The sequence below is a fragment of the Pisolithus orientalis genome (assembly GCF_024613125.1).
Source record: "Pisolithus orientalis strain OTSU chromosome Unknown F5J12scaffold_4, whole genome shotgun sequence".
Taxonomy (NCBI): Eukaryota; Fungi; Basidiomycota; class Agaricomycetes; order Boletales; family Pisolithaceae; genus Pisolithus; species Pisolithus orientalis.
Window position 1 is genome coordinate 1,982,931 of NW_026260785.1, and position 25,178 is coordinate 2,008,108.

Below are 25,178 nucleotides of genomic sequence, written 5' to 3' on the forward strand. Positions count from 1 at the left end.
TGACACACTAGTTCATCATTTATTGCCTTGACAGCACCTCTCCACTTCACAATCTTGTCCACCTTTCCCAGCTTGCTGCTTTCTGTGATATCCTTGAAGTAAATTTGAAGGATGTGGTTGGCCACAGCATCAAGCTCAGGCAATTTCTTGAAGAGCTTGTGAGATGACAACAACAACATGTGTCTAATGACAAGATGATGGAGTAGTTTGATGGTCAGAGTGGTGATGGTGATTGGAGAGTGGAAGAGTCAGAGGTTAAAGATGGACAATGAGATATGTGGATGTCACATTTTTTATCCCACCTATGAATGATTCCCATAGCATGATGGTAATACCAGTACAAGTCAATAATCCTGAATGCATATATGAAGCAGAGGCTCAGATAAAAATATGATGCATTGTTCTGGAATAGCATTGCCATTTGTTTTGTGTGTTTCCTGTCTGCTCCAATGGTGGAGTCCTGGCTCACAGCTACATAGACCAGATACTCTATAGTGCAAGAGGTTCCACTTTCTTCATTTCTTGTCTTCCTGAGCCCATCTTATATTGTGACAGGGGGATAACCCAATTATGGATAGGCCTGTCCATTTGTGGTGAGCTATCTATGATATGATGGATTGGCCTGTCTTATGCAGTGCCAAGGGTTTGTAATCCTGCAATGGACAGATTGGCCAATCTTATGTTGTAACACTGGTTTTTGTTTTCCCTTATCTGCTGCCTGAGAATACCATGGATGGGCCCATCCTTATGCAGATCCCTTTGATCTCCCTTTCTGCTGCCTGAGAATGCCTTACTCATCCTTATGTTGCAACAGGGGTGCATCTTGCTAGATGGGCCTGCCTATATGTTGTGACAATATAAATAATACTACTGAAGGGCCTGTCCATATGTTGCATAATACTACTAATGGGCCCAACCTTATGTTGTGACTCTATTAAATGATACTAGTGATGGGCCCATCTGTATGTTTCAACAGCAGTACATCTTACTGTCAACAGGCCTATCTATATGTTGTGACATTATGAAATGACATTACTGATGGGCCTGTCTTTATGTTGTGACAGGGGTATGGCTTATTATGAATGGGCCTGTCTAGATGTTGCAACACCATAAATGATATTACTCCCAGGCCTGCCCATATGTTGCCAACTTTGTATTCTAATCATAGATGGGCCCATCCTTATGTTGTGACCCTCTCCATGTTATGATAGGAAGGCCTGCCTTGATGTTGCAACAGGGGTGTAACCTACCAGGACAGGCCAATCCATGTCTTACAGCAGCTCAGTATACTTAATTGGTCACAGGCCCATCTAAATGTTTCAACATCCTTACCCACCATGGGCCCTCCCATATGTTGTGGTAATGCACTTATGGGCCCATACATATGTTGCTCTCACTTTAGTCCCTTGGGCCTGTCCATGTGTACTGGCTAATCTATTTAGGTGGGCCCATCTTGGGGTCTATATAAGTGTTGGTGTTTTGATGCACAGGCTGCCTATGTGTTGTGACTAAGTGTGACTACACTATGTGCTGGGAGATGACCTGGATAATGATAAAGAAGATCCCCTCCCAGAAAATGATGTCAAGCCCAGGGTAACTGTGCTTGATAGCCTTGCTAAAGCCATAGAGTTTCTTGCATGCAATGCTCATACCAGCTCTGAATCATCTTCTAGAACTAAGTTGCATGAACCAGACACCTTCAATGGGATGGACCCAAAGAAGCTGTGCACTTTTTTTACTCAATGCAAACTCAACTTCCAGGACCAGCCCCAGGCCTTTCAAAGTGATCAAGCTAAGGTCACTTTTGCACAGTCATTCCTGAAAGGGATGGCTCTTGAGTGGTTCAAACCAGATTTACTTGGGACTGAAGACCCAGAGGACCAGCCCTACTGGGTGGACTCTTGGAAGGAGTTTGTTATAGAGCTCCAGACCACCTCTGGACCCCATGACCCAGTGGCCAAAGCCAGATAGACCACCTTCAGATGAAAGATAATCACCAGGTCAACAAGCACATGGTTGAGTTCAACTGGCTTGCCTCACAAGTCTGGGGATATGGTGATGGCACTCTGTGCCACTTCTTCTTCTTCTACACCAGTCTCCCTGACTATATCAAGGATGAAGTCTGCTGGGTTGGCAAACCTAGAATCCTGCACAAGCTTCACCATTTAGCTCAAGAAATTGATGTGTGCTACTGGGAATGCAAAGAGGAGATTCAGCAGTCCAGTAAGCACCAGGGGTCATCCTCTGGTAGCAAGTTGACTCCCAACCCCAGTCACAGCACCCAGTCCAAGCCCAGTCAAGAGAAATCCAAGACTGGCAATAATTCCAGAAACAGCAACTCCAGCAACCAGCCCTCATCTAAACCCACCTCAACCAGTCAGACTGGCTCTAACACACCCAAGCTGGGCTCAAGAAAGTTGGGAAAAGACAGCAAGCTGATGCCAGAGGAGTGCAAGCATCACAGAGACAACAACCTTTGCATGTTCTGTGGAGGCACTGGACATTTTGCAGATAAGTGTCCAAAGAAAGCCAGGAAAGCCAAGGTTTGTACTGTGGCAACCTCTGAGGCAAAAAAATAGGTAGCAGCTCTCAGGACTCCACACAGACTGAGAGCTGCATTGACTCCAGCTGTGCACTCATGGAGGCTTGTCTCAACATGTCTGCTCTTTCCAATCCAAATTCATTAACTCCCTATGTTTCTATTGTCAGTCACAATTTGCCCCAGTTTCATACACTAGTGGACTCCAGTTCCACACATAGCTTCATAGATAAAGAATTTGTTAATCAACACTCTTTTGCCCCTTACCCTGTGTCCCCCATCCAACTCTGGCTCTTTGATGGGACATCAAGTTCATTATCACTCAAGCAGTAGATCTTTCAGTTCAATTTGTGACTAGCAATGTCACCCCAGTGTGAGTCAAAGTGTGGAAAGCTGGTGAAAACCAAACAAATCCAACACCAAAGACAAATAATGTGCAAGTGGTGGTTTACCTCCATGGAACCTGGAGTGCAGAAAAAATCTAATGTGGGGGGGGGACTTCAAGTGGAGGTGCTCCTAGCACAAGTTGACAACAAGTTATGCAGGAGAAGACAAGCAGGTGATGACTGGATGGGGGATGCTGAACAGAGTGAAGGTGTTCAGCTGAAAGGACTTCTGGAGTAATGGACTTTGATAAAATGTGCTCCTGGCACAAGTCAATGACAAGTTACACAGGAGAAGATGAATGAATGCTGATTGAAAAGGGGATGCTGAACAGAGCAAGGGTGTTCAGCCAACAGGGCTCCCAGTGCAAGTCGACATCAAGTTATGCAGGAGTAGTGGGATGACTAAGCAAAGACTGCTGACTAAGCATGGGGTGGACTGATGATGAAGGATGGCAGATAGACTCTTCCAAATGAGCCTCAACTACCAAGTATACAAATGATGACAGATAGACCCCTTCATGGAGCCTCAACTGTTGACAACAAGTTATGCTGAGCTGAGCTGAACTGACTGCTGAGTGACTTCTGGATTGCTTCTTCACTTGGGGTGTAGCTAAGTACATGGGGGTTTATATACTGTGGGGGGGAGTGCAGCTTGTGACAAACAAGGCACAAACACTTGGTAAGTAATGAGTAAGGACTGAGTAATCATGATGAGTAAGTGAGAAATGAAAAGTAAGCAAGCAAAGAGGATTGGTAAGTATTGGCAATGAATGAGTCAAGGATAGTCAAAATATCACAAAATGAGTCAAATGGAGTCAGAAACTGAGTAAGCACACTGATATCACATTAGGGGGTGGTGATGCAAGTCAGATCTCAGTGGAGACATCTCTAGATCCAAAGATGGCATGACAGATGGACAGTGTTTCCAGATAGGGAAGTATTAATTCAAGAATTGAAGGGCATGAGTCAGGCATCAAAGGGGCTAGGGCATTGGGGGTCTATGGGGCAATGGGAGCATAAGTGATCACATCTCCCACCCTTTCATCCTCTCAGTGAAGTTAACAAAAGCTTCATGAATGGGGCTCTGATGGAGGAGGAGAAGGGGGGATGTCTTCTGCTGGATCTTGCAGTAAGCAGGCAAGCAGTAAGAAGGCAAGATGCATGTCATACTCATCATGAATGTGATCAGGGAGATGGGAGAACAGTAGATTATGCTGCAGCTGTTGCAATGTGGGGATGAGGAGAACATGCTGACCAAGCTGCATGGGATGGGATGGGGCTGACAATGATGGGATGAACCAGGGGGCTTCAGGACAGAAGCTGGTGGGAACACCTGGCAGATATATGTAGCCACTGTCTCTGGAAAATGAGACAAGCAAGATGATCAATGAAGAGGTGGCCATTTCTGATATGCTTAGTGAAATGAGCATCTGATGGATGGAGTGCTGTAGAAATGTGTAGGGTGTGAGGATCCTCTCCAAATTTGGAAGGCAGAATCGCATGGCTGAGCACTTTAAGTGAGTGTGAGAATGGAGTTGATATCTTTGGAAATGGTGGAGATATGATGAAAACCAGAATGCCATACACAGGTGCTAAAAACTTTTAATGCACACTTAACTCACTTCCTCTTTTCTCTCTAGCACTGAGAACTCATTCTTGTGCAAAGGCTGATTGCTCATGTCCAGCAGTCTTTCTACACATGAGGCCTTTAGTCTTCATCTGCATGCATGGGCATTGCATGCAATTCATTGATGAGTTAGGCAGAGTCAGCTGTAACCATGTCCACAACACCTTTGGTGTGTGACACCAGCAACCCTGTTTCTAGCCCCATTGGATTCTGAATGTAAGATAGTCCTTGGACATGACTGGCTCACCCACTACAATCCATCAATTGATTGGGTACTGAGCAGTCTAACTTTCCAGACACCTACAGGAGGAATGCCAACCATGTCAACACCCCCTGCCACACCAGTCTTAACCAGTCTTCCAAATCCTGGTCTACCTGACCAACCCAACCCCAGCCCTGTGCCATCTGTACTGTCTGTCAACTCACTGGTTTGCACCCCCCTGAAAGCTCCCCCTATCACCCTGATCAATGCAGCTGCATATGTATGCACTTGCAAGCTAGAGGGATCTACCCAATTCCAACTTCATCTATGCCCACTGGACCCAGTCCTGGCCTGGTCTGCCTCTACTGGCCCTCCACCAGACTTGGCCAGTGTACCAAAGGACTACCATGACTTTGCTGACATATCTACTCTCCCACCCTACCAGGAGTATGACCTGAAGAGTGAACTGGAAGAGGGTACTACACTGCCTGTTGGAACCATCTACCTGCTGTCCCCTGTCCAGCTGCAAGCTCTCCAGGCCTTCATTGATGAAAACCTGACTACCAGTTTTATCCAGCCCACTTCTTCCCCTTATGCTGCACCAGTCCTCTTCATAAAGAAGAAGGATAGTTCACTCTGGTTATGTGTTGACTTCTGGGGCCTTAACAAGCTCACCAAGAAAGACCAGTACCCCCTACCACTAATATCTGATCTACTTGACTCCCCTAGTCACACCAAAATCTACACTAAAATTGACTTGAGGCATGCATACCACCTTGTCTGGATTGCACCTGGTGATGAGTGGAAAACAGCCTTTAGAATGTGCTATGGGTCTTATGAGTGGTTGGTGATGCCTTTCAGTCTTACCAATGCCCTGGCTGCCTTCCAGTGGTTTGTCAATTCAATCTTTGCAGATATGCTAGATGTCTGTGTCATCACCTACCCTGACAACATCCTGATCTACTCTGGAGATGAGTCTTCTCACAAGCAGCACATCTGGGAGGTTCTTTGCCAGCTCCAATTACATGGCCTGTATGCCAAACCAGAGAAATGTGAATTTCACTCAGACTCTGTGGAATATCTGGGCTACCACTTGTCCCCAACTGGCCTTACCATGTCTTCAGAAAAAGTCAAAGCTATCTGCGACTGGCCTGAGCCCCAGAAGGTAAGAGCCAGTTTGGAAACAAAGTCCCACCAAGAATCCAACTAACAAAGACCCAGAAAAAAGTCCCAGGCTTCATCACATAAGCATCCAATATTCAAGTGGAGCTTGAATTTGAGAGGAGATGCTTAGTGGACAGCCAAGATGCCATGCTAGGGGTAGGGGTTATGAGCCTGACATTCCACAGTCCATTGATCTTTCTTCATCCTTCCATCATCATGCACCCCCATAAAACAGCAAAATCACCCTCCAAGGGTAAACCATGTACTTTGCAGTCCCCAGAAGGCAAGCCAGTGTTGTGGTCAGATAATGATGTCAAGGTTCTTCTTAATTTCATTGCTTCCCACAAGGCAACTGCTGGTGATGGTTTAAATTTTAAGGACACATTTTGGAATGCAGCTGCTGAAGCCCTTCCTGAGCCTGTCAAAGGGGGTATCAAGACCCCTAAAGCATGTAAACAGACATGGAAAAGGGTGTGTGGCTTATCAGTCAAATGACAGAATAACCAGCTGATATCATGCAGCTATTGATCATCTCTGCCATGCATCTGGGTTTGCATATTCCCTGAAGGCAGGGGCCAATATTGGTGTTGCAAGCGAGGATACATGGAACAACTATCTGAAGGCATGGGTATGATTCAATTAGCATGGAATTTCCTGTGCTAATGGTGACATCAACAGATCTGCAAGGATGCAGGCCCTTATAAAAACAAGGGTTGGGTGCACTATGAACAGATGAGAGACCTCATGCCCTCCAAGGGCAAGGGCTTGAATCACTTTTCAGCATTGACCATCAACAATTCTGCTGGAGGCCCATCAAATGCTGGGTTAGGTCCTTCCAACAGTGAGAGTGAGAGCACAGGGGGAAGTACACCATCCCAGGACCATGCTCCACCAGCATTGCCATCACTGAACCACACCACATTCCACTCACCTCCCCCTATACCAACAGTTTCCCAATACTCAGCACCCTCCACCATTACTTCAGTTCACAGTGGATCTGTTTTCAATTGGAAATCAGGCCAGTCTGCTGGTGTCCATGGCACACCATCAAGTTCCCCCCCATCTTCCCCATCTTCATTAAATGGTTCATCTATCAGCTCTGTTGAGCCATCCTTCAGCATCTCAGCTCATATGGAGTGCTCTCAAAAGCAGAAGGCAGATGATGATGACAGCCTGTCTGTTGTATCAGGTGCCCTGTCATCCACTGCAGCTTCATCCACCTCATTGGCTTGAAAGCAATGTGGAGTAGATGTGACACTTGAGTGTGTAGGGGAGGATTTAGGAGAATTCTGCAGTTTGATGCATAACCAGATAAACACCATCACCAATGCAATCACAACAATGGCAGGCTCACCTGTGCCTTATTGAACCACATCCCAATCCAAGCCTGACTTCTTGCAAGATCTGGTTCATCCACTGGTCCACAAGGCAACAGAGACACTTCTCACAATAGATGTAGATAAGTTCTCACCAATTGATATTGCCTGGATCATAGACCAGTTCCAGGCAAACACTGCATATGCTAGCTTATACTCATCATTCGCAAGCGATCCTGATCATTTTTCTGCAGCTTGGTGTGCTTGATGGTATGTGCAAAGCAAGCAATGAAATCCTTAGCTGATGTGAAATGAGATTTTAGGACTAGATTATGGATGCAAGTGAGGCCTTCAGGGCATTTCTGGAGCTGGTGAGCATGGTGAGTGATGAGTTCTGTGGTCAAGTAAAATTCCACCTCAAAAGGGGCTAAGAACATTGCTTCAACAAGACCAAAAGGGAGTCTGGGTTTTACACCATGAGCCATATAGAACAGAGAAAACCCAGTTACCTTATGGACCATAACCCTCTCTGCCCACAATACCACAGGGGAAACTTCTGACCACTTCAGTGCCTCCCCACCACAACTCTTTACCAGTGCCTCTCTCACATCAAAATGCTGCTGCTCTACAACTCCATTAGCTGGCAAGTTATAAGGGGAGATGTGTATGTGACAAATTCCAAAGGTCTTGGAGAGCCAGTTGAGGGCAAGAACATATGGTCCCCCATTATCTGTGACAAGGCACCCCAGCAGCACAGGATTTGTTCAAAAATGAATTTCCCAATGGACTTGCCTCTCTCAGCACAAAGCATAGCCCATTCTGGATAGCTAGTGAGGAGCACTGGGCTTGGGTGACATAGTGGAACCTGTTTGACTTCAGCATCAAGAACATGTCCATGTACAGTGGCTCACAAAATTGTCCCAATGTTTGCATGTTTTTCATTAATCATGGTGTAGGCAGTGAACTACCATTATCCAGTCCAAGGTGTTGGTGGATGGATCCAAGCAGCTGGTCATGGCTCTCTAATGAGCCATATTACATAATATTTGGATGAAAACTGGTGACTGAATACCCAAATGAAAATGACAGCTCATTGGGACAATTTTGGAACTTTATGGTATACTAGGGATGCAGTCCATGGGAACACATATAAAATGATATAAGATGCTCACCAATGCTTACATAATGTATTGTGTGGTCTACTGAATGATCTGTCAACAAACAAATAATGCCAAACAGTGATTTTGCACCACCAAGCCTTCTTACTGTAGCACAGCTCAAGAAATCACCATTCTGGCTCATCAGGGACATTCTCTCAGGGCAACCTCAGCAAATACTGGTGTACACTATAGTATAAACAATAGAATATGCTATCAGCACCATTGGTCTCTTCAGAAATCTGCTGGCAGTCATCTCCTGCACTATTTCCCCAACAATGCTCCATGTGTCCTGGAACTAATCAGTACTGTGAGAGCTGAGAATGATGTTGAGGTCCAATCTAGCATTCATCCTATCATAAACAAACCAATCACCCATTAACTAGTGCATTTCTGTGAAGGGGGAACTGGTATGGAAGTCAGGGTGAAGCTAAACCCTCTCTTGCTCCAGGCACCATGGGAGGGATATGCTACTGAGTTAACAAGTTGCACATTCCTGCCCTTCTATCTGGCACTGGATATTTCCTTTAGTCTCATATGACCAAATAACTCCTTCCCAGTGATCCACAGTTCAGCTCAGAGTACAGTCTGGCCAACCCTCCCATGATACTGGGAGTGCCCAAGAGGGTTGTGCATTACCTGAGCCTCCAGGCAGGCTTTTCTTCAGCTGTGATGCACTGGCTAGTGGGTGATTAGTTTGTTTATGATAGGATGAATGCTAGATTGGACCTCAACATCATTCTCAGCTCTCACAGTACTGATTAGTTCCAGGACACATGGAGCATTGTTGGGGAAATAGTGCAGGAGATGACTGCCAGCAGATTTCTGAAGAGACCAATGGTGCTGATAGCATATTCTATTGTTTATACTATAGTGTACACCAGTATTTGCTGAGGTTGCCCTGAGAGAATGTCCCTGATGAGCCAGAATGGTGATTTCTTGAGCTGTGCTACAGTAAGAAGGCTTGGTGGTGCAAAATCACTGTTTGGCATTATTTGTTTGTTGACAGATCATTCAGTAGACCACACAATACATTATGTAAGCATTGGTGAGCATCTTATATCATTTTATATGTGTTCCCATGGACTGCATCCCTAGTATGCCATAAAGTTCCAAAATTGTCCCAATGAGCTGTCATTTTCATTTGGGTATTCAGTCACCAGTTTTCATCCAAATATTATGTAATATGGCTCATTAGAGAGCCATGACCAGCTGCTTGGATCCATCCACCAACACCTTGGACTGGATAATGGTAGTTCACTGCCTACACCATGATTAATGAAAAACATGCAAACATTGGGACAATTTTGTGAGCCACTGTATGCCTTGTAGAATAGGGGCTCAGCAATGGTGATGACTGGTGGAATATGTACACAATCTAAACACACCTTCTGCCATTCCTACCTGTCTCTGTTCCTCTCTACCCCATGATACCCCATTCTGCAGTAGCAACAACCTCCACTCCCCTGCCACTTCCACTGCTACTGTCACTACACCTTCTGCACTGACTGGGGACAGTCAGCATTCAAAGTCCCCTGCAGGGGAGACCCACATACCACTCACTCGATCCAATGCCAAACACAGTTTGTTTCTCCTTATCTGTTTTACCCCAGGTTTTGTCCAGAGACCTCTGTTCCACCCCAGGTTTCATCTGGTGATTCTACTGATAGCTAGTCCTCACTCAAACAACATAAGAACCACTAACAAAAAGTCCAAAACCATCAAGAAAAATAACAAAACACCCAATAAGTATATAACTAAAACACCATCTCTCTTGTTACTTCACTTACTAGTCTCACTGATGCCATCCTTGGCCACTGTATACCACAGATACTCACAACTACCCTGTGCATTTCTTCTTCAAACATGCAATCAGCATGCACCCTTTTCTCATTTTTCCTTGCAATTCTCCTTCTGTCTTCTTACATTTGATACCCAAAGGCCATCCCAGTTGCCCACTAAAACATCCTGTCATTCTCACTTCAAGAAACCATCACATTCTACCATCAACACCATGCTACAAGGGCTCACTGCTGAGAGAAGTTGAAAGATGCACAAAGAAGACAAGTCAGGTGGTACCCCACACACTCTACATTACCATGGCCAAACCAAGCTCAGTTTCCCACAGAGAGTAATCAAGCATTCCATGTCATTTCACATTGCAACCTCATACACAAGGGAGAAAATCAGTATATTGCATGCTCTGCACTCTGAGATGCAGATAGGACAACATAGTGAATCTAAACTAAGGACAATCACTCCTATTCAACCCCTATTTTCTCCAGCACCTCTGCAAGCTGGTCAATGTGAACTTGAAGGCACAGGTATATGTCTTGTGACTCTGCAGCCTCAGCCTGCAACAGGTCTGCTGTGACCTTGCTGTTGAGCCCACCATGCACTGAGGCCTTTCCCTTTGTGTGTGAGTGGCTTTCAACCACTTCAACATTGACATTGTCATCATCATTGGCCACCTTCTTGGATGAGCCAGCCTTAGGAGCCCTCAAGGTCTGCACTACAAGCTGTTGGCCCCAGACCTGCTGAGACAACTGCAGTACTTACCAACCAAAGCACCCACCTGTGCCTTCCTTCCAGCCTTTGTGGATTTCTCACAACCCTGCTTGATGCATGTGCATCTGTGGCATGTCTGCCCTGCAGGTCTGATACATGGGGTCTTCTTTACCACACACCTCATGCAAGGCTCCTTGTGAAGGATGGACCCCAGCAGAACCATGACCTTGGGTGTCTCAGCCTCATCCTTGCTCTCCATGACCATCTGCCAAGACCACTAAGGGCCCAAGTGTCAGCCTCTGCCACACTGTATGAAGAACTCACTTACCTTTTGTACAGGTTGGGACACCTCCACATGTGACATCTTCACTGTTGCAGCTGGCACCTCTGTGCTCACTCCCTGCTTGCCAACCTCCTGCATGGCCTCCTCTCCCATTTGCACATCCTTGTCAACCCCTCCATGCACTGCCATGGCAACCTCCTCTGTGGCCCACCTCTTGTAGGCCTCATCAGCCTCTGCCATGATTGGCCCATCCACTGCATTGATCCTCAAGTTGACCCCCAGTGCCTGACCATGTTCAACAATGGGAAAGCCCTCAGCCTGGCCATGGTCAATGATGTGACCCACAGAAGTGAGGCATGTGCTTACTGTTCTCTTCTCCCACCAGTGCATCCACAACACCTTTTCCTCCCACAGTTCCTCGTCATCCAGGAGGCACCTAGCCTCAGTGACCAAAGCTGTAGAAGCAGTGACAAACTGCTCCCTCAGCATAGCCTTCTCCACTTCAGCCAGTTCAGGGGTAGCCATGTGAATGAGCTGGGAAAGCCTGGGAAGATGATTAGCAGACATAGTACAAGTGTAAGAGGAGTTGATGGGGGGGAAAGAATCAAACCAATGTGAAGGTTTGAGCCACACACTAACAAATATATACTTAGTGGCCATGAGGCACTTATGTCATTGGTCTGGATGCTTCTATGCAGCATTCAACAGTGTTCTTGGCTTCCTTGGCAACACACTCTCTTCACTTCTACACTGCATTCACTGGTGTTCTTGAACCCTCAGCACCACACCTTCTCCTACCATGCAGCATCATTGTTTACATCCTCCACACTACATGGCTGACCAGGGATGGTCAGCATCTAAGTCCCCTGCAGGTGTAAGGAATCTGCATTCCCTAGACACATAAGCCCCTATCATTGACATTCCACAACTATCATTATGTCCCCAGACCACTCACATCCACTCCCATTCATGTGCTACCTTCCTGCCTTCCTTGCTACCTTCCCATGCCCTCACTCCCTCTCATGTACTGCTAATACCTGCAGCTGCTGTGTTCTGATCACTTCCTTTCCTTTGGACTCTTTTCTTTTACCACAGTCTCTGTTCCCTTTATGCTAGTAGTATACTCTTGGCCCCTATTGCAGCCTGTCCTGTGTGCATGCACTGTCATGCAACTTTCTTTTACTTGTACCTTGTCCTACTCTAGGTACAGAATGATACCTCTTGGCAGTTGGAAGGTCACTATGAGTTCTCTTTTCACTTTGTCTACACTGCACACCTTGCAAACTGCTGCACATGAACTACATATACTGCTCACACTACTGTCATCACCAGTACAACACCATGGAACATGCCATGCATGCCATGAAACATTACCACTACAAATCACAGAGTCCCACCTTCTAGTCTCAGCAGTCCAGAATCCCCTGGGATGAGCAATTCATTCCCTTCATTTTATTGTTGCTATCTAAGCCATCTAGCTCATATTATACAGCTACTTGGACTTTCCTTACATTGTACTCTCATTTGACACTGAGATGCAGGCAGTTATTTTGTCCCTAACCAAACCCATGCATCCAAGGAAGACAGCCATTCCTTCTATGCCCAGGGCCATAATCACCAGCTACAAAGCTATCAAATTATTACACCCTAACACATCCTGTTGTTATATCCCCCACAGGAGATTTCTTGTCATATTGCCAAGTTTTCATATAATGCCTGGTTAGCAAGTTGGATGAGCTGCAGCTTTTGTGACAATTGACACTTGTAAGCTGTACAACCTTTGTATTCATGTATGAAATGACAGCAGGGTGTTGTTGGACTTTGATGCCATTTCCTATGATTGTTGCTTGCTATGTTTGAGTTTGTGGTCCAGCTATGGGTGAGCACAGGTCTAAGGCTAGAAGTTATAATTTGTGAGGAAACTCACCCAGTCACCAACCAATTGATCAACTGGCCTAGTCCTTGTCATGTTCTATGTCTTGTTTCTAGTGTTTTGCTCAGCCCAGCCTCAAGCCCCAGGCCAGAGGGAATAGTGCTGTATTCACAGTTGCTAAGTAGAGACAGTCCATACCTATAACCCCTGCCCACATCTGCCCCCTCCCCACTGGCCTTGCAACAGGACTTGCCAGTGGAGATGATCCAGACTAGAAACACATGCAGGACCAACATCTGGCAGGAACTGGTTATTTAGGTTATTATATGCATGCATTGCTCAGCGGTTTGCCAATTTACTAGGAAGTAGGGCATTAAGTGAGAGGGCAGTTGTCACAATGGAGAGAAAATGGTTGGGTCAGCAGAGGGATGGTTAAATGAGAAATGTTCATTATAGCTGCTGAATCACTTCTGCAGGGTTTGAATTGCACTTCAACATGAGTCATAAAGACAAAATAGAATGGCATAGAACATAGGTAAAGTTTGACTCTGGATAGCTGAGTGGCATGGCAAGTATATATATTGATTCAATCTATACAGAACGATTGCATCTTCCCCATATTTACTGGTGTGGCAAGTGTGGGGATTGTCAACATGAAGATTGGTGGCACATCCAATTACAAGGGCAGAGACAACTGCAGATTTTGCAAGCTCCCCCCACAGTGAAGGATTCCAAAGGATCAGCATTGGTGGTCTGAAAATAATATCTTCATTGTTCATATGCATGTCACACCAATGAAAAGTGGAGGGGCTCACAGCAGGCCCAGTAACCACTTGAAAAATATCCCCTCCTATGTCATCTTTGCTAATCCAAATAGAGGTAAGAAAGAGGTTGATTGGCATTGAGGGAATAGTATCTGACACATCTGATTTTCCTTTGCAATACCCACAAGGATGGGGGTTAAAACTTCAACATCTTCACCATGATGCTGAAATGCTGCTGTGAGAAGTTTGGCAACAGTAGCTTGGACACCTGATGTTTGATATGTTCTGACAGCCTGTTCAAGGTTTTCCTGTAAATCACCATTCACTTTGTTGGCCTGCAACAAGAAGTACAAATATTCAAACACAAGTATAGCACCTGCAATTGGGTGTTATGGGTGTCAAATGATGACAAAAGAGCAATTACCAATGCCATATGCTGCAACATATTGCAGTGAAGGTTTTTTTGAGATGGCCAAAGTAGGCATTTGGACAGAAGAGGAGTAATCAGTGATAGTAAGCTATAATGCTGTCAAGTCAGGTGATCTGTTCATAGCAGAAAGAAAGAAAATAAAACAGACCATCTGAGCAATGTGTGATGGGAGCATATCAGGTGACATCAATGAGAAACAGGGCCACAAACCAACTACAAACTTTATCAGTGATCATCATACAAATTGAGAGAAAAATGAATGCACACATTCTACAGCATATATTAGCATGGGAAAGAATCCTGAAAGATTATGACTAACATGCTGATAGATGCAAGTAGAGACATAAGGGTCAAATTGAAATGCCATGTAAACATTGACCTACATCCTGAGATAATCTAAAATATGAATGTGGACTGGATACATCAATTGAGCTCACCATCTATTTATGTAATATGGACAACATTTTCAAAATGCAGGGACCATGGTCAGAATGCTTCCACCACTGGCCACAGCTCCACTCACTTCCTAAGAATGCAAGTCCAAAAGGGTGGGAGTGAACATGGTCAGAATCCTTCCACCACCTGCCATGGCTCCACTCACCAACTATGAATGCAAGTCCAAAATGGTGGGAGTGAACATGGTCAGAATCCTTCCACCACCTGCCATGGCTCCACTCATTCCCTATGAATGCAAGTCCAAAAGGGTGGGAGTGAACACAGTCAAAATCCTTCCACCACCTGCCATGGCTCCACTCACCAACTACAAATGCAAGTCCAAAAGGGTGGGAGTGAACATGGTCAGAATCCTTCCACCACCAGCCATGGCTCCACTCACTCTCTGTGAATGCAAGCCCAAAAGGGTGGGAGTGAACATGGTCAGAATCCTTCCACCACCTGCCATGGCTCCACTCACAGACTATGAATGCAAGTCCAAAAGGGTGGGAGTGAACATGGTCAGAATCCTTCCACCACCTGCCATGGCTCCACTCACTTCCTAAGAATGCAAGTCCAAAAGGGTGGGAGTGAACATGGTCAGAATCCTTCCGCCACCAGCCATGGCTCCACCCACTTCCTATGAATGCAAGTCCAAAATGGTGGGAGTGAACATGGTCAGAATCCTTCCACCACCTGCCATGGCTCCACTCACAGACTATGAATGCAAGTCCAAAAGGGTGGGAGTGAACATGGTCAGAATCCTTCCACCACCTGCCATGGCTCCACTCACAAACTATGAATGCAAGTCCAAAACAGTGGGAATGAACATGGTCAGAATCCTTCCACCACCTGCCATGGCTCCACTCACAAACTATGAATGCAAGTCCAAAAGGGTGGGAGTGAACATGGTCAAAATCCTTCCACCACCTGCCATGGCTCCACTCACTCCCTATGAATGCAAGTCCAAACAGGTGGAAGTGAACATGGTCAGAATCCTTCCACCACCTGCCATGGTTCCACTCACAAGCTATGAATGCAAGTCCAAAAGGGTGGGAGTGAACATGGTCAGAATCCTTCCACCACCAGCCATGGCTCCACTCACTCTCTATGAATGCAAGTCCAAAACAGTGGGAGTGAACATGGTCAGAATCCTTCCACCACCTGCCATGGCTCCACTCACTCTCTATGAATGCAAGTCCAAAACAGTGGGAATGAACATGGTCAGAATCCTTCCACCACCTGCCATGGTTCCACTCACTCTCTATGAATGCAAGTCCAAAAGGGTGCAAGTGAACATGGTCAGAATCCTTCCACCACCAGCCATGGCTCCACTCACAGACTATGAATGCAAGTCCAAAATGGTGGGAATGAACATGGTCAGAATCCTTCCACCACCTGCCATGGCTCCACTCACAGACTATGAATGCAAGTCCAAAAGGGTGGGAGTGAACATGGTCAGAATCCTTCCACCACCAGCCATGGCTCCACTCACAAACTATGAATGCAAGTCCAAAACAGTGGGAGTGAACATGGTCAGAATCCTTCCACCACCTGCCACAGTTCCACTCACTTCCTATGAATGCAAGTCCAAGAGGGTGGGAGTGAACATGGTCAGAATCCTTCCAGAACCTCCAGCACCTGATCCACTCACATGCTATCCACCCAATGCCACAGCCACATTAGTATTTGTTATATCCTCTTTTTTACAATTTTACACACTTCCTGTTGAAAAATCAATATCTCCTCCAATCCACTCACTATCTTCTTACATATGGAAACCATCTTGACAGGTAATATGCAAGACCTGCTGGTGTGACCTTGCCCACCATGCCATGCATGCAGTTCTTCAGTGTCCTTGCACATATTAGTACATTCTTATCCTTCAGCTGTCTCACCCACTTTGTTATTGCAAACTCCATACACAGTCCTAGATTAGATTGCTGTGTTGATATGAGGAGCTGCTGCAGTCCTTCCTCATTTAATGCATTTGCTGTGCATGTCAGTAGGGTTGTACAATCAACACCCTCTTCTTGCATTCCTGCAGTCATTTCCTGTCAATGGTGTGACATTCTCAAGTGATGGTTAGGACACTCACCAGTGAGTGACAGATAGTCATGGGGTGGAAACCTTGACTTATTCAACCAACCCTTGACCTTTATGAGACACTCCATCAACTTCCTTTTTTCTACCTCCAGAGCCCTTTCCATTGCATCATCTTCATTCAAACCATCATCAACAACTTCCATGAAGGCATCCAAGGCCAAGGTATCTGTCTTTGTTAGCAATACAATTACAGGAACTGTGACAAAAAAAGTGAAATTTAACACCATCAATGAGAGTATGGTCAATATACACACCATGCCCTGTATCACACATATCAAAAAACTTCTTTTCTGCAGCTGTGACCATCCTGTGGCTTTCATTCAAAGGAATGCAAAACCTAAATCCATCACAGAAACCATGTTACTTTGCTTAGGGTGTCAGATGCAGTGTTCCTACCATATGGCATGGATTCTCTTGTCCAGCTTCATTGTCTTGGCGCGATCCATCACGAATTCCTTCATCATGTCAAACTCCCCTTCACTTCCGGCCTCGAATCCACGTGAGTCATGGAATACGAAGCGTCGGTTACTCTTGAAAACCAGCTCATCATCAATGTTGTGTTCACCACGCTGGATGCATTCAACCATTCAGCGTACATTGCAGAATATTCATGAAGTCACTTCACCTTTAGTGAACCCTGCACCAAGGTAGCATCCACCTGAATAAAGCCCGACACATCGTTAATCTCGAGCAAATACCAGGAAACACACACACCTTCTCTCCTTCCCCATTAAAAATTTCTGGTTGATCCGTAGTATTACAGACCCTCTGTAGGATCGTCGTTTTACCTGCATTGGCTCTGCCCATGACCAGAATGCGAAAGCGATCGATGCGATCGATGTGCTCTCTAGCTTTCGCTGGATCTAAGCTAATCATAGGGAATATAGTGGTTGACGCTGCTGATCAAGGTTCCCAGACTTGTCCCGTGAGCAGTGAGCAGCAAGTACAACGCTTACCCGCGGCTACTTCTTCAGTGTGTGCAGGAACAGGAGTATCCGTACTCTCTTCCGGAGAACATGGAACGGTGGGTTGCGCCTCGATTAGTGCAGGAGCAAGAGCACCTGTATTGTTTGACGGAGAACCTGGTCAAGTAACTAAGTACGCTTAGGAACCACATAAAGAACACAGTGCAACCACCTTGAATAGAGGCAGGCACGGGAATGTTCGTGTCTCTAGGGCTAGGGCTAGGGCCCAGAGAACGTGCGCGAGTGTTCTCGACTACCGTGTCAGCACGAACGTCCCCAATATTGGCCGAGGGAGAGCCAGAGCCTTCGACAGGAACTTCAGTCAGCACAAGAACGGGATCTATACTGGCTGTGGGCTGAGCAGCTCCAATGGGAGCAGGAACTTGACGATCAACTGGGTCGTCGCTCGGAGAAGGCGGTTGTCGAATACAACACAACGCCTTGAACCATTCAGGAGCCATGAATAATGAAATGTTGAAGTTCTTGGAATGTCGCAGGAGTAATAAGCGTATGGTTCGAGACGAAGATAGACGCGTGGAGAGGGCGTGGAGTTGCGGACTGTTGGTCGATATCAAGGTGGCGGCTTTTTCCGACACGAGCACACGTTCTGATTCAAAAAATAGTTTGTCAAGTCGACACTACTATTACATTCTTCGATCCATACTGCTCGGGTGTCTGTGGTCATGATTGAGTGTATCGTAAGGAAAGATAGAACTGGACATATTAGAGATTGCAAGAGATCATATGTAAGAGTGGTGAACGGCGAAAGAAAAAGAGAGATTAGCATGTAATTTTGGAGCCTGAAACCAGATGTTCGGCAGAATAATGCGTAAGATACCACAATTAGAAGTGTCTAAGGAAATCAAAAGTCAACGGAATGGATGAGGGTAATTTGGATACATCCCGTGTATCCGGTAAGCAAAGTGAATAGGATAGCTAGATAGAATACGAACAGTAAGAAACATCGTGGGGGAAAGATCATACCACGTCGCAAGAGGGATTTACAATCAGGCAATGCCAATCTCGATAAAACTTCTCCACTTCCACGAAGACACGCGCTCGTCTGGATCGGCCTTCAGATCGATGGAACTACGCAGAGGAAACGATGATTCAAGCGTACTCCGTCGTTTGCGTCTGCAAGACATGGCTGTGGAGGCAGGTGAAGCTCCGACAACATTACCTACAAGGTAGGATGCAGCTGGCGCCGAGGTCGACATGGCGGGAAGGGACGAACTGCTTGCCGACGCAGAAGGCCCAACAACGAGCGTCGTCCCGGATAAAAATAACGGTACAGACAGTGCAGGTGAGGGCGAGAATCCTTTCCGGATACGCTGATTATCGTCTGGTCCAGGCCGTACTTTGTTGCTCACGAAGAGACACGAAGAATTGGAAGGGCTCTGCCCTTCCTCAGCTCCTTCATCCTCGACGTCCCCCATCAAGCCTATGTCCTCAACACAAATGGTCGGCGCGAGCCGTATCTCCTCTCCCCGAGGGCGAGTAACAATTATATCCCGTCGGTTGCTCTCACCGTCACCCTCTTCGTCCTCGCCGTCGCTCATACTCATGAAGTTACTCATTCAGCGTCCATCTCCACGCCCATGGCCCCGCACTCCCAATTTTCCCCTACCTTCTAGACAAGCTAACGCATCCATTCTACTCCGCGTTCTGGCTGATGAGATGGTACTTTCTGAGTGCGCAGGTGAAGACGCGCGATGCTGGTGATGAAGCTTATGTGTGTCCGCTCCACTGTCTGAGAACGCCGGTGAACGAGGAGAGAAAGGTGGTGGTGAGAGCAACGATGAATCGTACTCGACAAGAGGGACTGAGTGGGACACGCGGCGATGTGAAGATCGGGGCGGATGAGGTGCTGAGACGAGTACGTTCAGGGGTGACGTATACGAGGATGCAGAGGGTGCAAGCGAAAAATACGGATGCGATGGTTGCACCAGTCAAGAATGTGAAGGGCTCGGAGGTGCTGTCCTCGTTCCCTTCTGCATCGGCAAGGAGGAAGGCGGCTACGACTCTGCATTCGGAGGGTTGTTGGGTAGTAAAGTCATACCTACCGATGAGGACACTGCCGGAGGGTCTGGGAGTGACATCAATGCCACCGGCTTCGGAGAGGGTATATTTCGCAATGACTCTCGCGAAGGTCGCCAGGACACGATCGACACAGCAAGCTTAGGAGGGAGAGGAGGAACATATTTAGGGGTGAATGCGATATGCCTCTCACGTCGGCTGTGCAGGTACGTCAGCAGGAGTATGCAATGTGGATCAAGAAGACACACGAATCGCTGTTCAGTTCTGAGGTACAAAATGTCCAACTGGTCGATCGCGACAACATGGAAGTTTTCCGCTTGTGAGAGGATAGTGTACCGGATCTTATTGACCCAGGGTCCTTGTACGGTGGTCTTCTAGTTACTGAGACATGGAACCCTTGCCCTGTGGCTGTGCTTATTGTGTTCCCACGCCTGTCACAGAAATATTCTTTTGTTTTGTGTTCCTTTTCCTTGCATCCACGCATTCCGACCCCGATGGCAAAGAAAAAGAGCAAGCAAGTAAGTCAAAACCGACACCGATCAACCCGATAATAAAACATCCTACTTAACGAAATATCCAGGTTCTTCGTCCTTGGTGTTGGTACTGCGAGCGTGAGTTTGAAGATGAAAAAGGTCAGCCTACTCGTCTGGCGTCTGCTGTGTGCCGCTCACTGACGCCTTCCAGTCCTCATGCAACATCAAAAGGCGAAACACTTCAAGTGTGGCATGTGTCCTCGCCGTCTGAATACTGCCGGTGGTCTTGCAGTTCACATTCAGCAAGTGCATAAACTCGAACCAGAAAAGTGCGCAGTCGTGTTCCTATCTATCCTTCCATCTTGCTGATCCGCCTCAGCCTCCCTCGAATTGAGAACGCATTGCCCGGTCGGGACGGCTATGAGGTGGAAATCTTTGGTATGGAAGGTATTCCTGCACCTGACGTCGCAGACTATAAACGCCGCAAGGAAATCGAACTTGGCCTCGCTGCGGGTTCCATTTCCCAACCCCAACCAAAGCGTCCCAAGATCGACAACCGACCTCTTTCGGAGGATGAGCTGCGTGCCCAATTGGAAGCCCACAAGGCACTCATGGGTGCATCGAGCGATGCTCCGGCTGCTGCTCCTGCTCCAGAGGCAACCGCTGCAGTTTACAATGCCGCTCCGACCGCATATGCTGTACCACCTGCTCCTACTCCTGGCATCACCCCTCTAGGTGCCTCGCCCCCTCCTGGGCTTCCCGGCATTTCTCCGCCACCGTTCATGCCCGGTGTTCTCCCTCCAGGACCGTTCCCAGGTGTCCCTCCAATGGCTTCCCCATTCCCCGGCATGCCCGGATTCCCTCCCGGGTATGTCTTGTCATGTGGCTTTTACTGTTGTTCATAGCTAATTCTACTTTCCAGTCCTCCACCCCCTGGTTTCCCTATGCCGCCTCCTGGTCTGCTGCCGCCACCTGGAATGCTTCCCCCAGGTGCACCACCATTCCCCCCTGGGGTTTCCCGTCCGCCTCTTCCGCCGCCCACCTTCGTGCCTGCGAGCTCATCCTCGCCAGTCGCGTCTATGAATGGGACGCCTGCTTCAGCTCCACCTCCAGGGCTTGTGCCTCCCGCAGCCACAGCACCACAGCCACCGGCGGTGTCCCTTCCACCGCCACTTGTACTTCCTAATCCTGCTCTCGAGCAGAAGTATGGACCTTTCAAGAAGAAGACCGACTTGAAATATGCAGATCCTAATTTCTCTCCTGTATGTACTGCGTTTTTCACTCTCACTTCGTCTGTTTTGGCCATGGCTCGCTCACGGGTGCACCCTTTTTTTGTGCTCACAGGAGGAGAAGCGTGGACGCACTGCGAAGTACTACTTTGCCAGCGATGCAACGAATACCACACCATCGCAAGATCAAATGGCCAGTGGCACAGAAGAATTTCGCGGGAAGAAACGTGCACGCGCGGAGGATTTCCTCTGACTGTGTGCGTGCATACATACGCTTACCGACGAAAGTGGAGTGGGAGAGGTGGTGTTTGGTCAATCTTGTTTCGTTGTGATGGGTCACTTTGTGCGGGTCTCCTCGTTATTTTTCGTTTTATCTTTCCAGCTAGGGCCGGTCTGTTGCAACGGGCGGTAATCGTGGGTGTCGGGAACGGTAACGGTATGGGGAAAAAGAGTCGGTCGGTGGAAGTTGGACGATGAATACCAACGACGGTGGAGAAAGACTTATCAGTCCGTCCCATCCACCTACTTCTTCACCACGCGAGCTTCCACACTCATGGTTTCTTTTCCTCTATCATATATTCCACCCGTCTCCCATCCCCTCATGCTGTGCGAGACATCCAACGTACTTTGCGCTGGAAGTTGGTAAAGTGGCGGATGTTCTTGGAGATCGTGGTTCCCGGTGCGGTGCCTGTCTTTGTTTTGTTGTCTTGACCATACTCCCTTCTCCCTTCCCTTTCGTCATCCCCTACACAAACTCTCGCAACCCCCCTCTCATCCTGCACTATCCCCCTGCGGTATCGTAACAATTGTACGAATGGACAGATTGGAAAAAGGTTTGTCTACATGTACGGTCGGTCTTTTTTTCCCGTCCAATCACGCTTCCTACTTCACCTATATGTTTTTCTCTGCTTTTCCACTTTGAAATCGTAAGTTACGTGCAGATGGATGCGAACGAGGTAAAGGTTGGTGTGAATATATTTTTGTCGGTCTATGTATGTGCCCTTGAGCTTGCGTTTGGGTGAGTGGAAGGGGTGTCCGTATGAAAACCCCCTTCTTACGAAAACACCAGCAATCTCTGGCGTTTGGCACATTCAAGCCTCTGTAGTCGCCGTGGCATAAAGATTCAAATGTAAGCGTTAGACAGGGCCGGCCTAGAGGTATCGGGGTTTAGGTTTTTCCCCGCTCACAAGACATTTGTATGTGGCAGTGTGGAGGGAGTGAGTCGTATCTTCTCTGTCAATACATCCGTGCTCATCACAATTACTGGAATAAATAGATCTGAACAACGCGAATACTAGTAAGTGTCAGCACGATTCGGTGAATAGTGACTGCACGTAGACCCCAACTCGGACCTTGGTCAATCCTTCCAGGATTGACTGAAACGTAATCAGTAGTCGTTCTCGTATTTACAAGTGGGTCGGTTGTAGTGGAGAACACTGTATGTATGCATACGTACCGCACAAGTAACCTCTGCTACGGGAGTATGCTATCGTTAGTAGGGCCCAGACTCTACTCGTGGGCCCGGGCCGAGCGGTGTCGATGAGTCACCCACGCCCTTAACGTCACCGCATCGATTCCCAATATAAGGTGACTTGCGGAAATAGCTGCGGACTACGTTTCTGGACGTGTCTCCACTTACGTCCTGCAGCTATCAAATGGTACTGGCATGAGATCTCTCCTCGCGCAGGAGTGCTAGCATACACAGGCTCCCGGAATTCGATACCGCTGCCGGAAGTAGATGAAGGACCAGGTTATATACGCACCAGGCAGGTAGTAGTCATATCTGGAACTCACCACGGTAGGGGTGAGCACACTCAGGACGAATCACAACAACGACGGAACGTTGACAGGCGTGTGGGATTGAACAACCGAGCGTATGCTCTGATGCAAGATGATTGAGAGAGAGAGAGAAAGAGGGAAAAGAAGAGATGCCCTGTACCCCCAGGATCCAAACAGTACAACACAGCAGGAGGGATCCACATGCCCAGACAAGGGCGCGACAGGAGACGTGATCTAGTGTGAAGCGATAGCGTGAGCGCGGGTGGTGCGTGAGTGTGACAAGCGGTAAGTGTACGCTTACAATATCCTACAACTATAGACCAAAAACTTCGCGTATGAACGGGGTGTAGTCGAGGTTTTCAGCTTCTTTGTCCCTATCGCCGAGGACAAGGCATCGAGTGTTGTATTTCTGCGTCCGAGTACAACTCTTGTAGGTGAATGTGAATTCTTCCACGACCATTACTAGCCGAAGTTTCTCTCGCACTGAAGCCAACTTCAGCGCGTTTTCGAAACCGATACGACGCCCTTCTTCTATACTGATCGGTGTGGGTCTTTTGGCTAGCGCCAGAAAAGCGGGGAGTAGCCACTCTCTGATGTTGTACTGCAAAGCGAGCACCACTTTGTCTATGGGGTCGACCAGCTCGGAAGGAATATCTAAATGTTGAATGGCAGCATTACGCAACCCGACGAACTCCCACATCGTAGACAACTTGAGGACCGAGATCCATTGGTCGCAGTCCAAATCCAAACCCCTATTTGTCCCATGTTTTCTGGTGCATGGCACGAACGTCAAGTACGGGTATAAACTACGTGACTGCACACACTGACCTGTACATGAGGGCTCGCAACAAACTCTCAAATTCCTTCTTAGAAATGCCTTGCAGAATCACGGGGCACGTATCACTCTGACCTTCAACTGTCTCGGATTAACCTCGGGGGAGTAGAAACATGTCCCTGAAGACAGTGGACTCGGCCTCTAACGGCTCCCTGGAAATCCGGAACAGCGAATCCTCTACCTAGTAGAGTGGCGCGTTAGAATATGAGAACAGAAGGCAGAAGCGAGACGTACGAGGAAGGTAATTGTGTGAGTATAAAATTCTGAGTGCTTTGAGTAGCTACTAGCTGTAGTTGAATCGGTGCTGTCAAACATGGGAGAAACGACCTGGGTGTTGAACGTGCGAGTCCAGCGAGGCGTACAGACGGTATCGAGTGGTGGTCCACACGTGAACTGAACACCCTAGGATTGTGGCAGAAGATCACCGCACGAGCTTACCATGCGCCGTGCATGGCTAATCGTGTCAGGGAAAAATAGGGGCTTCGCCTGAGGGTCAGCGTCTTGTTCGAAGTCCGAGATCCTACACTCATGCAAACCTTCCCACTGCCTTCTGTGTGACGCTCTAAATAGATCCTTGAAGGTACGACCAGTCGTATGTTAGCACCTGATTTATGGACTGTCCACAATTCCGGATGTCGACCAAGTACACCGCGACATTAGACATGTTTATGTAGACAACAGAAGGTGAACATTCCCCAGCTCGTTACGCTGAATATCAGCGTGTTTCCAGTGACTTACTGTAATCGCAAAATCCAGATCCTCTTCTGTATTACCCCAATGCTTCCACCGTGTTGCTCATCATGTTGAACAGATTTTCTGTGACTTGTCGCTTGTATCTTGGGCGAACAGTAGGCGAGCTTGCAGGCGACTGCAGGTCAGCAGTTGACCGCGAGTTCGCTTACTGCACCGGTACCCATATAATGCACAGAGCTAATGCTCGTAATTCCTGGTGATTACAGTGGTGAACTCCTCGTAAGTGGGACGACGGTCTTGTAATACTTGTCAACGGCAATCTTGATGCTTATTATACACTTGGCTGGATTTTTTTTAGAGATGCTTCGTACTAGTGAGGT

At 47.4% G+C, this 25,178-nt stretch overlaps 6 protein-coding genes across 6 annotated transcripts; 2 read left to right on the plus strand and 4 right to left on the minus strand.

The window, feature by feature from the left end:
- Positions 1-10,652: 10,652 nt before the first annotated feature.
- F5J12DRAFT_780428 (uncharacterized protein) lies at positions 10,653-11,749 on the minus strand (the record flags this gene model as incomplete). The annotated part of the gene is made up of 5 exons (XM_051742472.1): positions 10,653-10,925; positions 10,967-11,024; positions 11,079-11,176; positions 11,228-11,500; positions 11,549-11,749. 5 exons carry the CDS (start codon positions 11,747-11,749, stop codon positions 10,653-10,655), a joined length of 903 nt encoding a protein of 300 aa, XP_051603962.1.
- A 4,692-nt stretch (positions 11,750-16,441) lies between these two features.
- F5J12DRAFT_714787 (uncharacterized protein) lies at positions 16,442-17,663 on the minus strand (the record flags this gene model as incomplete). Its single annotated transcript, XM_051740908.1, has 6 exons — positions 16,442-16,722; positions 16,780-16,983; positions 17,042-17,124; positions 17,184-17,356; positions 17,413-17,445; positions 17,502-17,663. 6 exons carry the CDS (start codon positions 17,661-17,663, stop codon positions 16,442-16,444), a joined length of 936 nt encoding a protein of 311 aa, XP_051603963.1.
- A 986-nt stretch (positions 17,664-18,649) lies between these two features.
- On the minus strand, positions 18,650-19,548 carry F5J12DRAFT_401085 (uncharacterized protein). Its single transcript, XM_051739246.1, has one exon. The coding sequence runs from the start codon at positions 19,327-19,329 to the stop codon at positions 18,760-18,762; it is 570 nt and encodes a 189-aa protein (XP_051603964.1). The 5' UTR covers positions 19,330-19,548; the 3' UTR covers positions 18,650-18,759.
- On the plus strand, positions 19,101-20,143 carry F5J12DRAFT_808683 (uncharacterized protein). Its single transcript, XM_051744722.1, has 2 exons — positions 19,101-19,987; positions 20,038-20,143. The coding sequence occupies exon 1, from the start codon at positions 19,425-19,427 to the stop codon at positions 19,932-19,934; it is 510 nt and encodes a 169-aa protein (XP_051603965.1). The 5' UTR covers positions 19,101-19,424; the 3' UTR covers positions 19,935-19,987; positions 20,038-20,143.
- Positions 20,144-20,466: 323 nt separating this feature from the next.
- Positions 20,467-21,167, plus strand: F5J12DRAFT_715126 (uncharacterized protein; the record flags this gene model as incomplete). Its single annotated transcript, XM_051740930.1, has 2 exons — positions 20,467-20,591; positions 20,642-21,167. Coding segments are annotated over 2 exons (651 nt in total), but the record flags the coding sequence as incomplete, so codon positions are not given.
- A 2,416-nt stretch (positions 21,168-23,583) lies between these two features.
- F5J12DRAFT_889432 (uncharacterized protein) lies at positions 23,584-24,420 on the minus strand (the record flags this gene model as incomplete). The annotated part of the gene is made up of 4 exons (XM_051747329.1): positions 23,584-24,040; positions 24,099-24,147; positions 24,202-24,286; positions 24,340-24,420. 4 exons carry the CDS (start codon positions 24,418-24,420, stop codon positions 23,584-23,586), a joined length of 672 nt encoding a protein of 223 aa, XP_051603967.1.
- Positions 24,421-25,178: the final 758 nt, after the last annotated feature.